The sequence below is a fragment of the Colius striatus genome, chromosome 4, assembly GCF_028858725.1.
Source record: "Colius striatus isolate bColStr4 chromosome 4, bColStr4.1.hap1, whole genome shotgun sequence".
NCBI lineage: Eukaryota > Metazoa > Chordata > Aves > Coliiformes > Coliidae > Colius > Colius striatus.
This window is the reverse complement of record NC_084762.1, coordinates 56,324,205-56,337,118: the sequence shown is the minus strand read 5'-3', so window position 1 is coordinate 56,337,118 and position 12,914 is coordinate 56,324,205. Positions and strand designations below refer to the sequence as shown.

At 40.0% G+C, this 12,914-nt stretch overlaps 1 protein-coding gene across 4 annotated transcripts; it reads right to left on the bottom strand.

The window, feature by feature from the left end:
• Window positions 1-2,222: 2,222 nt before the first annotated feature.
• MRPL15 (mitochondrial ribosomal protein L15) lies at window positions 2,223-10,398 on the bottom strand. 4 transcript variants are annotated; one of them, XM_061995624.1, is made up of 6 exons: window positions 10,249-10,398; window positions 7,026-7,183; window positions 5,057-5,222; window positions 4,465-4,588; window positions 3,141-3,245; window positions 2,223-2,605 (listed from the first exon to the last, which is right to left on the bottom strand). In XM_061995624.1, exons 1-6 carry the CDS (start codon window positions 10,345-10,347, stop codon window positions 2,511-2,513), a joined length of 747 nt encoding a protein of 248 aa, XP_061851608.1. In that variant the 5' UTR covers window positions 10,348-10,398; the 3' UTR covers window positions 2,223-2,510. The 4 variants fall into 4 exon arrangements, with proteins under 4 accessions (XP_061851608.1, XP_061851607.1, XP_061851605.1 ...); XM_061995623.1 differs by adding an exon at window positions 9,631-9,772 and having other exon boundaries at window positions 2,513-3,245; window positions 10,249-10,324; XM_061995622.1 differs by having other exon boundaries at window positions 2,521-2,605; window positions 2,865-3,245.
• Window positions 10,399-12,914: the final 2,516 nt, after the last annotated feature.

The window sequence follows — 12,914 nt, the reverse complement described above, 5'->3', positions numbered from 1 at the left end:
ACTTGTGCTTTTGATAATTCTGTATTTGGTTGCCAGGAGACTTGTGTTCCTGATGAGATAAAATGAACAGGAAATCCTCTATAGCCTTGTCACTTTTTTCACTAGTAAATAAAAACCAGAACAACCATCATAAAATAGTAGCTACTGTAAACAGAAGACAGAAAAAAAAGACAAGCATTGCATATTTTAAATAAAGCAACATACAGCCCTTTTTGCCCTCTCCAATTATAAGATGATAAAAGATCACCTTTATAAAGTAGAATGACCGGATTTTGTGGAACGTGGCTGTTTTGGCTCCAAGGTATTTGTAGTGTTATAGTATCAGAGCCAGGATACAGCTGCCTTGTGACTAAGATGTCGCTCACTGAATAAGTGCTATCCAATCCCTCAACGTCACCAGACATCTGTTTCCTGTTTTCATTCTTTCCTTCACTGTTATCATTTTATCCAAGTTACCCTTTCACCTGAAAACCATTTAGAAACTCACAGAAAGCAGCGTGTGCACGTATATGGATATCAAAGAAGTCGACTTAGGGAAAAAAAAAAAACCTGCTGAGAGTAATTTGTTCATTTTAATACAAAGTGGAAACAAAGTTGCCTTCCCCCCTCTTCTCCTCCCCAAAATACACAATGATACATAAACACTTTTGTCTTCTGGTCTTCACTAATATGACTAACTTCCTTCTTTACTTCCAGTTAAGTAGCTTTCCTGTTGAGTACCACCACCTCCACAAAATACAATTGTGAATTGATTCATAAAAACAGAAACATTATGGCACAAATAAGGGAAGGCAATAAATACTCTTCCCCCCTCCAACTCCTTCCCAAATGGAGGCAGTAGTATTGTAATAACAAAAAGAAAAAAAAAATTAGGAAAAAAAAAAAGTATTGCTTGTCATTTAAGTTTCCAAACCAACAATCATCAGGATGCAGAACAGGATATATCTAAAGTGAGAAAGTTATTTACTTCTCATTCAATTTAACACTTGCTATACTTTTTTTGGCACACAGTATTATTCTTAATGTGCCAAACAAGTGTTGTGCACCTTATAAAAATATGAATGTTAACACTACTAAGACCAAATTCCTGCTATTCAGAATCCAATATTATATTGCTGTTTTGTGGTTTAAGTACAGGTGAAATATAACAAGTCAGGAGAATGACCATTACTGATAGCATCTCACATCCATTAACAACAAACAATAGAAGCCGAAGAGTAAGTCATCCAAAATTAGTGACTTTCCAGTGTTAATCTCTAAATTTCAGATTCTTAAAGCAGCATGAGAATGTAAGATTTGTTTTATTTTGTTTTGTGATTACAGATGCTCATATTAATTGACAAAGCAGTTTCTTGAGCAAAGTAAAAATCTGGGCTGGTTGACAAAAATATTCATTCGCTTCTTGTTATTCTCTGAAAGAAAAAGATATTTTAGTTTATTTTGTTTTTTTCTTTTCTTTCCTCCCACCTTAAGGCACACCAGTGAATAACAGGCGTTATACCAGAGAAATGGGAGATTCTTCACTCAGAGAGCTTTCCCTAGGAGATGGGGTGGTTTGGCAGGTACAGGTAACTAAATATAATTTCCAAAGCTACACGAAAATTGGAAAGCAAGACAACTTCTTGTTGTTCTGGTCTTCTGGACCATTTCCTGCATCCTAATAACCAAATTATCCCCATTTTAATGCCAAATTCAGCTTCCATAAAAGTTCATGTAATTATGAAGCATCTCATTAACTTCTGAGTAGTCAGAGCAAGTTCTAATAGATTAACTTAGTCTCCTCTTTCATCTTTCAATTTACTGCTTGGTTCATCACCCCAAATGCCCAATCCTAAGTTTCCACATAAAACTTAGAATACTCTTACATAGTAACAACATAATAATTTCTGGAGAAACTGATGAAAAAAAACATTTGTTGGAAAATATTTTTCAAGATTGTATCAAGTTGGTGCGATTAAAATACTGTTTTCCACAAAAATAACTTCTTTGTAGCTTTTCATAACTTCAAATTCATTTGTCCACTGTCACATATGCAATCTGTGATCAAGCTCAAAACTGAATCCTAATTGTGTACTTCGTCCATCACATCCCCAGCCCTTGCAATCTACTGCCACTGTCTAATACTCACTGGTTTTGGATTCTGCTATGCTTTTTTATTAATGACATTATGTTTGTGTCTGGACAAGTTTTAAATTCTGTTTGAATAATAAAAATATTTAAGATAGTTTTTTTTAATTTTATTTTAGACAGAAAGTTCTTTTAAACTGCACATCCTGTTGTTCTCAATTCCATCTGAAAGAGCAAGACAAAAATCAAAACTTCTCAACCTCTACTGAATGCAATGGCAAAATCCAAAACATCACAATGGAACTGAACAGGTTAATGAACTCCTCTCTACTTTTTTATTTCTGGTTGGTTTTAATTTTCCCCATCCAAAAATAGATGGGCTACCTATTGTAACTATTCAACATTACATTATAATCTTATGTTTTAGAAAATGGTAGGTAGAGCTAATATTGATTTTGTACAGCCATATTTCTCTTTTTAAATGAGGGGGTGGGATATAAACGAATTATTAGGTCAAGTTGCTCTTTAGAATCTTCCCCTGAAAAAAAAAAAAAAGCAACATTGAAATATTTTGTCTGAAAAAAGGAACTGTCAAATCATCACAAGAGAAAGTGCTGTTACATGCACTTTGTCGGGCTCTACACTATTTCCATACCTTAAGACTTTTCATACTATATTACGACAATAAAAATGTTGAGAGCTACATCAGATGACTACATAAACAAAAATTTATATTTTGTCTCTAGTATAACAGCAGTCTTAAAAACAAACACAATTTCTTATCCATTATTTCATACCCAGATGTTTCCTGTACACCTGCAGTTGTCTACAGTCCTGAATTCATGAGCTATAGTATTTTAGCAGCTTCTCATCAGTTGGTTTTAGAACTTTCTTGTCTGCCATGTTTACAATCCATCCTGGAGCAAGACCAAAAAATATCTGTCTAGGATCCTTGCGTGAGCTTAACATTTTGAAGAGTTCATCCTTAGTTATGTCTGGTAAGACATAGCCATATTTTTTGGCAAGTTCAAGCCTGGCTTCCTCAACCTTAGCTGGATCTGCCAGGTACCCACGATTCTTGGCATCGGTGTAGTAAAGGACTAGATCTTCAGGTGGAAGCATTCGCTTTGGAATAGGCCGGCCACGCAGGAAAAATACTACTGGCTTACATAAAATTTCTGTGGGCAAACATGAGAGAAAATTAGATACTATACTTTGCAATACATAGAAACGTTAAATGACACCTTCTTATTTAGCATTCTGTGCTAAATACTAAATCGTTATTAAAAGCAGCAAATCAAATCTTAAGAATGTTCCTGTTCAGAACGACACACTGGATTACAAGGTTCACTTAACTAAACAGATGACTCATCACTATAAATATCAGTTAAAGCAAATCTGAATTAAACAATGCTTTTAATACTTTCAGAATGCCTGCTTTGCAAAGATACAATAACTAAACTAGATGCTGCCATTTATTTAAAAGACTGACTTTGGGGCTAGAAGCAATGAATTTACATGGCCATTTACACAGTGGCCATTTACACAGTGGCTGACAAATGTCAAATTTAAGGTTTCTGTAAGCATCTTAAATTTTAAAAAAAAATAGAAACAATCAATGGTACATGCACCTATATAATAATTTGTGAGACTGCCCTTTCACCCTCAAATTTTACTGAATTTTTCAAGTTACATTCCATATTTTTTTAACATTAGTATTTTTTTCTTTTCTGGATTGGATTTAAAAAAAACAAAGCCCAACAAACAACTTTTACCATTCCAGAGTAATATATTTTGCACGCTAAAAATCTCTGTTCCTCTTGTTGTCAGTCTTATTCATACATGAAAGCTCCTTTATTGTCAATAAAAACTGCATGAATGAACATCAGGCAGGATGCAGTCTCCAGCAAAGCAAAGCCTCATTCGTCAGTGAAAGTGTTCTGAAAACAATAGCCATTTTGACTGCAACAACTCTGAACTTCTGCAACTTACTTGTCCAGTTAAAGTGAGGAAATAACTATCTTAAACTAAAAATATAAATATTGACAATGTTTTTAAAATCTCCTTTTCTTCCTGAATTTTCTTTGAGTTGTTAAACATGTGAGAAAGTCAGAAAAGTTTTGAGAAACAATCTTTTATTAGTTCCTCTATTTACAAAGTTCTTGGATTTCTAGACTACTGACTCTGGTAGGGCTAAACAGCTGAAGGGCTAAAAAAAGGCAAAACTGAGGATGCATTATAGTTCAGTATTTATATAACAATGCGTAGCTGAAGCTTTTAGAATGGAACAAGTGAAAAATTTCTTCATAAGAACTATGAAACTTTGATTTGGATCATGTAACATTTGCACATTCAAAAAAGGGGAAAAAAAAAGCAAAAATGAAGATAATTTCTTACCCAGGCTCCTTGGATCATAGAATGAGGTTGTTACAACACCTCCATTCTTTTCTATGGCTGCAATTGCTAACTCAGATGCCCTCTGCACTTCAATATTTACTTTTGCTGAAAAAATATCAGCTCCCTGTAAAGTTCAAACACATAGCAGAGTAACATTAAAATGAGCATTTTATGACATACATTTAGTCTTGTCTATAGCTGTAAGAAACACTCTATCCTGCACAATATTAGGATTTGTCTGTTCCCTGCACTGACAGGTGACCAAATTGCTCTCCAACCCAGCCACCTGGGTAGAATGAAAACCAAAAAAAGTCTTTGCTCATCAAAAATATTCACACATTCAGTCCATTCTAGTTTTCTGTCTTAAAACAGCGGGCCGACGACCCCCCGCTGTTCCGCGCTCTTTACCCGCCACCGCTGCGTTCCGCGGGCGCGCGCCGTGCCCTGGCACGCAGTGCCCTCTAGCGGACGCACCTCCGCAGCAACGCCAACAGCGACCGCCTGGCCCAAGTGCAGCCCGGCGCTGAACCGCACCAGACCGCCCCGCGCTTTACGCTGCCTGGCGCGGGAGTGGTCCCGCACGCACGCGTACCTGCTCCACCAGTTGCACACCGTAATCTCTTTTGAGGGGCTGCACTGTGACACCTCTGGCATTAGTGAGCTGTGTCAAATCGATCGGTTGAGTGGGGTCAACTCTACCCAGATCAATCAGGTACTGCAGCCTCTGAAGACTGAGAGGTTGATACTGACGCCTGCGGCTGGGGAGAAAAAAACCAAAAAACACACCAAATCAAACACTGAAAAGTTTACAGCACTGAAGCTTTAATAGAAACCTGTCAACACATTGATACATCACATTATATTCTGTTTTCTACCTATACCTAAAACTACCAAGTAAATATTTTAAACAAACCCATCCCCAAACCATAAGTTTAATTCAAACACAGGCTCTAGTTGCAGCCCATGACTCCATTACGCCTCCACATTTGTTCATAGCCTCCCCCACCTTCAATGTGATACTAATAATTTTGCTGCTGCTGAGCTCAATTCAATCCAGAAAGCCTGTCTACCTGCTGACCCATTTAAGGAAGAAATTTTGCAAACACTAAAAAAAAATTACAGAGGTTGGCAGTTTTCTGTCTCCACACGCTCTCAGATGTGGTTAAAAAACAGTGAGACTGTATTAATTCCTTCTCATTGCAGAAGCCTGGATTTTTGCTGTTGGTTAATCATGAACTTCTTATCGTAAGCAGCTCAGTGTCTCCATTCTGCAGCATTTCCTTTGCAGGACTGTGCATCTACACTCTGTTTTCAGCTATTGAAAATGCTTCTCATTTACTTTTACAACTTAAACGCGAGGAAGTAACAGTACTTGTAAATAAGTTCAACCACACTTCAAAGCTAAGGCTGACAGAGAAAACCTTTAATAACCAGACAGGTCTGTGAGTTATCCTGCATGCATAAAAAAAATGGAACACACCTATTTGATGAAGTTTTATCAGGAAATGAAATATGAAATGAAACTGTAAGTTTAACAATTCACAAGCAAATATACATTAGCCTTTTCATTCTTGAACTGCCTGCTACGTCTGGCATGTTTTTGTGACTGTCTGCAACAGTGTATGGGTACGGGCTTTATGACCATACCTAAAAGCAACAAAATGGTTACTGGTGCAGGTAACACCCATGCTAACTTAGGAAATACAATCAGCTTTAAACAACAACAACAAAATTTCACAAATCAAAACTTTGTAGTTGTCAATGTAAGTGAAGGAAATGAATAACACCCTGGCATATAGCACTCCAGCTAAGAACTGTGACTGAAGACATATTAGAAAAGTGACTGTAAACATTAAAAAGCCAGAAGAGGGTCATGGCACAAACAAACACAACATGAAAAGGGGACAAAAGTGTCAAACAAGGCAGAATGCCTGAGGAGAACAATGGTGAAACACTACTTAATGGCCTCATCCAGCAGATCTGACATTAAAAGGCTTGTTAAGATTCTAGGTGCAACAGATGGAGTACAAGACAGACAAAGACAGTGGTGTTGCAAGGCTAAAAAAGTAGAATCATCATGAGAAGCAGAATTGTTTGGCTAGCAGTAGATCCGAGCTTCAGGTGATTAAATCAAAGAGAAATAATAAAGCAAGGCTTTGGATTATACTTCCGTGCCTAACATTCCTACTTGAGTCAGTGGGACTGTTTCCAGCCAGTTCAATAGTTATTTGCTCTGCAGACAGGCAAAGAGAGAAATAGGCATGCATGGAGGAGTGGTCTCAAAGGAGAATCACACTCAGCTGTAGCAGGAAGGGAAGCCTGCTCCACACAAGGGATTATGCAAAGAAAAAGGGTAAATAAGTAGAGCTGTAAAACAATGGAAAATAAGTAAATTAAAAGGAAAATCTCACAAGAAGTGGGAGATTCTGCTGGTAGGAAGTGAACAATCCAAGTATCTCATTTTCAGTTAGGTCTGTTTTGGCATATTAGATTATGGCTTCAGGAGAAAGATCAAAAAAAAAGCAGGTTGATTAATTTATTAATAAATGTGAACAACTTACCTATGTCCCTCATTAAATCCATATTTTGGTATGACCAAGTAAAATGGAGTTTGACCACCCTCAAAGCCTAACCGGGGGCGATTTCCTCTTTGTCTTTCTCCTTTGTGACCTCGACCACACTTCCTACCTCCGTATCTTCCACGGCCACGTCTTCTTTCCTTGAAAACAATCAGTGATACATTTAGTCAGCTACTGTGGTGTTCAGGATCTATAAAACGTTAGATTTCAGAAATAAAACAACTGAGCAAAATGTTGACTCAAGGAAAAATTAAGAGATAGCTCTTTTCTAAGGGGAATGTCAGAAAAGTAGTTGACGTGATTTTGGTAGAGTACAACTGTAGGCAGATACCACAAATAGTCTGAAAGTTTCCATGAACACATATTGCAATAAAAAAAAAAATAGTGGTTAAAACTACTACAGTGGTCAAAAATAGTGGCTCTTACACCCAGCGCTCTTCAAGTTAGACAATTTTCCTAATTAACTATTTATGCTTCCTTGTATTTCATGAATAAGTTGCTCAGTGCTCAGAAGTTTCCAAACACTGACAACAAAAAAAGAAATTTAAAAAATAAAAATAAAAATCAATTCTATTTCAAGTCAAGAAGACTATATATGCTTTGCACACATAAAATTCTTTTTACAGACCCAGACTTTCTAAAGAGGCTACAACTGTTTCCATTTCCACTGATGACAAATCCAGAGAGAAGGTTGTATTTTAAACATTTATTATTTTTTTAATTAAGACTCCAATGTTAAGCTATTAGTTTCCTCAAGCATAATTAAGTAGCACTGCAGTTGTTAAGTAGCAGCTCTGCAATGTTCTTGCGCTCACCTCCTAGTTGTGCCAGTAGAAGCACTTGCACAGCTAAATGGCAGTTGGAATCAAAAAGATAAGCAAAGCTAAATTATTTTTTCTTTTTTAAAATTTAAAATCCAAGGCCATTGCACCACTCAGTAAAATCCATGGGTATGCAAATATCCATAGGATTACAAAACAAAGCAGAAGTGGAAATGAGCAACTGGGAGCAACCACTTATTAGATGAAGCAGCGCCAGTTCAGTTTAACCTAACAAAGTTGTCTGTTTAAGGTGACTTCATTTAACTCATAGACTAAAAAACAACCTCACAGCACTAAAGCTCACTCTGGTTTCTTCACACTTTGCCAGGGATAAGGCCAAGCCTCAAGTTTCAGAATCCTTTTTGCTGTGCTGCCCGTGGTAGAATTCATCATCCAGCTCCAACAGGACAATCACTTCTCTGCATCACTCTGATGGATCCATTTGATCTTACATATTTTTTCCCATTTAAGCTAACATTCACTGCAGTGTGAATGCCTGTGCTGCTAACTAGGCTCATATTTACACAACATAATTCACACATCTGCTACTCTTCAAGAGATTCCTCAATGTGACTCAGGTTGGGAGACACGCAAAACAACACATTCTAACCAGTATTTGTACTGCTAATATGTTAATTGTGGTTAAGAATAGCCACTATTGGATCAACAATAATGGAAATAATTTAAAGAGACTACAGTAAGCCTCTGATTTCTCATTTTTTTGTATTCATCACTCAGATATCCAAACTTCAAGCACCTCTAATCCTACATCACTCCATTCAGTGACTACAACACAGAATACTGAGTAAAACTCAGGTCTGAAAACTGCTCATTACATCATGGTACTTCACTGTTAGCCTTACTCCACATCACCACAAAATTAGGTAGTTTATGCTTTCTATTGTGTCTATAAGTTTTACAAAGTCATGGAGCACTTAATGTTAGTCAGAGCACTAAAGTATTAGTGGAAAAGCCAGTATCCAAAAAAAAAAAAAACTAACACATTAATACATTTTAAATATGATCTGACCTAAAATGCAGAGCTCACCTGTATTAATCCTATGTAGTGTCGAGTTCAAGTTCAGTTTTATGCTAGACTAGACCATCCCTGACACCAAAGGAAGCTGACTTGTCCCCAGTCCACATGCTGCTTTATTCACAGCACCTCTGGTGCCTATCCAAGCAGCTGCATTAGACATGTCAGGGAATTAGACAAAAAGGAACTTTTGCCTAACTAGTTTTCAGCTGGTTTAGAACCCTGTTCCAGCTCATCACAGAGTCTCAGGCAGCAAAACGCACATGGAAGAAATACACAGTGGGTAAGAGCACTCCTGGGCAGAGAGGGCACAACTGGCCCACTCACTTCTTCTGGCAGTCACCCATGCAAAAACCAGACTACTTTAGTGTAACACGAGTTCACTGGCAGTATCTGATCACAAACGAAATGTAATCAGTACATGAAGCAGATTTTACATTGTCAAAGAAGCCAATCAAAACTCTTTCCCCTCCCTGCAACTTTTTTATGATATCAAATGTTCTCAAACCTGTTTCTTCAAGATCTTCTTTAGTCACAGAATAAGGGTATCAGACACCAAAAGAAAAATACCAGGGCTGCTTCTTCCAGCTCCACTTAACCTTGGCCAAGCTGGGCATTCACAGCTCAAAGTAAAGTAACTTGACAGAGGAATCCCAATAGATGCAGGAGGGATTAAGATTTTCCTTTCTCTTGTCACAGGTTTATGAGGTTACAACTATGCGACGCTCACCAATTCTGTAGGCATCTCTAGGAAGCCTTGAGCACTGCCAGGGAAGTGCTGCTCGGTGCTCCCTGATAGTTCTCTATTCCCGTAACTTTAGCCCTTGAACCTCTTCCCCCTGTTCACTGGTATTTCCCTCAAACTTCCTTCACTTTAAGAGAGACAGGGAAAAGAACAATTAGTTCGGTTTTTAAGAAAGCAACAGCAACAAGAATTGCAGGCTAGTATTACATTCCTTTTCTTTTTAGCCTTCGCTTTTCAACTGTTGCTATTGTACCCTGCAAATATTTTGTATTCCATACTTTCTTACTGTTTCTACCTACCCCCGAAGGATGGCCCTGAGGTATAGCTACGGCCACTCATCAGCCATTCTCTGTGGTAATAAGTCACACACAGTGGCTACAAGACATACAATGGCAAGAAACAGGACCAATACAGACAACACTGCCACCCGCTCCTCAACCATCCCACGCCTATTTTGGCCAGGCTGCTCTCCAGGGCCTACCGCAGCCTTCTCAAAGGTCTGCTGACAGCCCCCGGGCCCGGGCGTGCCCACTGCTGAGGCGGCATCCTGCCACCACTAGGAAAGCGTGCCCGTGACTCACTCCACAAGCTGCACAAACTCACCGGCTTTTTGGAGCCTGGGCTGGGCCTTAGGTTAGCCAGACTGACCCTAGGCAGCGACCGCAGCAGTTCCAGAGCCTTGGTCCCTCCATTCCCGCTCATGTCCGCGCACTTCCCAAGGACAGGAGCGCCGCTGGCCACAGCGATGAAATGCTTTACGGCACAACCGTAAAATGCACCTCCCGCGCCTTTGCAACGGTGTCGCGCAGCCACGCCCGCCGGCGGGGGACGGGCCAGGGCGGGGCGCGCGCGGCGGAGGCAGTGGCGCCGTGGCTTCAGCCGGCGCTGAGGGACAGAGGCCAGGGCCGGCGCGCGCGGGGATGCTGCGGACTTAAGTGTGGGCCGTTGGTTTCAGTCGCGCCTTGGCTGATATTACCAGTGCGTTAGGCGCGGGTCCCAAACTGCCTTTCTTTTTCCAGTCTCTGCGTTTCTGTGACTCACCCAGATCGCAGCCGAGTATTTCAAGCCGTCAGGCTGCACCTGGAAACGACTGACTGACAGTACACAGCACATCTGTCTACTGAAAGTGCTGCACCTCATGTTAATCCAAGAGGTTTAAAGACAGCGACTAACTGTCCGTGTGCATTGCTATTGGAGACTTTCCTCATGCTGCCACAGAACTTGAATCCAGCAGTTCCTTCAGGATTTCAAAGGCTCGGTTCCCTCAACATTCAGCTGTACCCCACCGTGCGACTCATCTGAGCCCAATCCATGCAGAGCTTGCTGGAGTTTCTGCAGTGCCCCTGAGCCATGCCAGCAGCCACCGGGAAGTCAGGGAAGATCATTCCAGCTATACTGACTAAAGGATTACAAGCTTGGTGTAATCATGAGCAGACTACTGATCTGCAAGGCTGGAAGTTCATCATCAGGCCACCTCATGGAAGTGATATTTACAGGGTAAATAGCATGGTAGAGAGGGAAGACAAAGCTTTGCCCCAGAAGGATGCTCCACGGCAAGAGTCAGGTTCAACATATTTGATAAGCACCTGACATGGCATGGAGCTCGTGATCTTTTAGGAATCTGTCATGCATAAACTGTATTTTCTTAACATATTTGAATCTGATGCAGTAGATCAGGTAAGAATACACACTGAAGTAGAGATAAGGAAAACCAAAACCTGTGAAAATATCCCAATTTTAGCAATAACAGAGATCTCCTGACATAAACAACCTGTCTCAAACCAGCCTGACAGTAACGGCAGAAGAGGCTGCATGTTTAATGTTACACAGTTGATGCAAAGGCTTCCCCAGTGTATTTTATGCAGCCATGATGATTAAAGTACTAATGTTGCTGAGCAAAAAAAGGCTTTGTGAAAAAACCGTGCTCGCCTGGTATGGAACACACCAGTGGGAAGGATGTGAGGCAAATATAGAATGCATTCAGCTGCTGTTTGAGCTGCCAAAAAAGCACCCATGTTAGCCAGATACCAGACGGCAAATACAATGAGTAAATTGATTTTGTGGGAGGAAATATCTGACAAAGATGTGTGGAACAGAAGACAAAGAACAAAGTATTTCATTTTTATAGAAATGTGTTTGCCGTACTTATTCAGACTTGGTCTAAGTATTCGGAATGGACTGGAACGATCCAGTAATTTCAATACAGAATGTCTGAATAGCCTAATACATTTCCAGATGAATAAGAATCATTGACTCTTTGACTCTTAGCCAAGAGATGTAGTTTGGTGATGAAGACATCTGATCTGATGAAGACAAATGAGCTCTGTCTAACAATGCTGTTTGCTGTATTTGTGCTGGTTTTCCTGTTTCCCATGACTTTATTATTCCATATTTACATTATTTGAGAATACTATAATTTCCTTTTTTCCCTAAGCCTTATACTACAGCATAAAAATGATTTTTACAGGAAACACTCAGAAATGTACAAATTATACTATAAAAGTGCAATATAATCTGACAGATTATATTATAAAAGTGCAATATAATGTCGCCTTCAACACACTCTCCCACAGCATCTTCCTGGAGAAACTTGTTGCCCATGGCTTGGATAGACCTACTCTGAGATCAGTGGAAAACTGGCTGAATGGCCAGGCCCAGAGAGTCATAGTGAATGGAGTTAAATCCAGTTGGCAGCCAATTACTGGTGGTGTTCCCCAGGACTCAGTGCTGGGGCCTGTTCTGTTTAACATCTTTATCCATGATCTGGATGAGGGAGTTGAGTACACCCTCAGAAAGTTTGCAGGCAGCACCAAGTTCAACAGGAATGTTTATTTGCTTGAGGGCAGGAAGGCTCTTCAGACGGACCTGGACAGGCTTGATCGATGGACCAAGGCCAATAGCATGAGGTTCAATAACACCAAGTGCTGGGTCCTGCACTTGAGCCACAACAATCCCATGCAATACTACAGACTTGGGGATGTGTGTCTGGTAAGCTATTTTGCGGAAAAGGACCTGGGGGTATTAATCAACGGCCATCTGAAAATGAGCCAGCAGTGTGCCCAGGTGGCCCAGAAGGCCAATGGCAACCTGGCTTGTATCAGAAATAGTGTGACCAGCAGGACCAGGGAAGTGATTGTCCCCCTGTACTCGGTGCTGGTGAGGCCACACCTCAAACAGTGTTCAGTTCTGGGCCCCTCACTACAAGGACACTGAGGTGCTGGAGCGTGTCCAGAGATGGGCAACAAAGCTGGTGAAAGGTCTGGAGAATA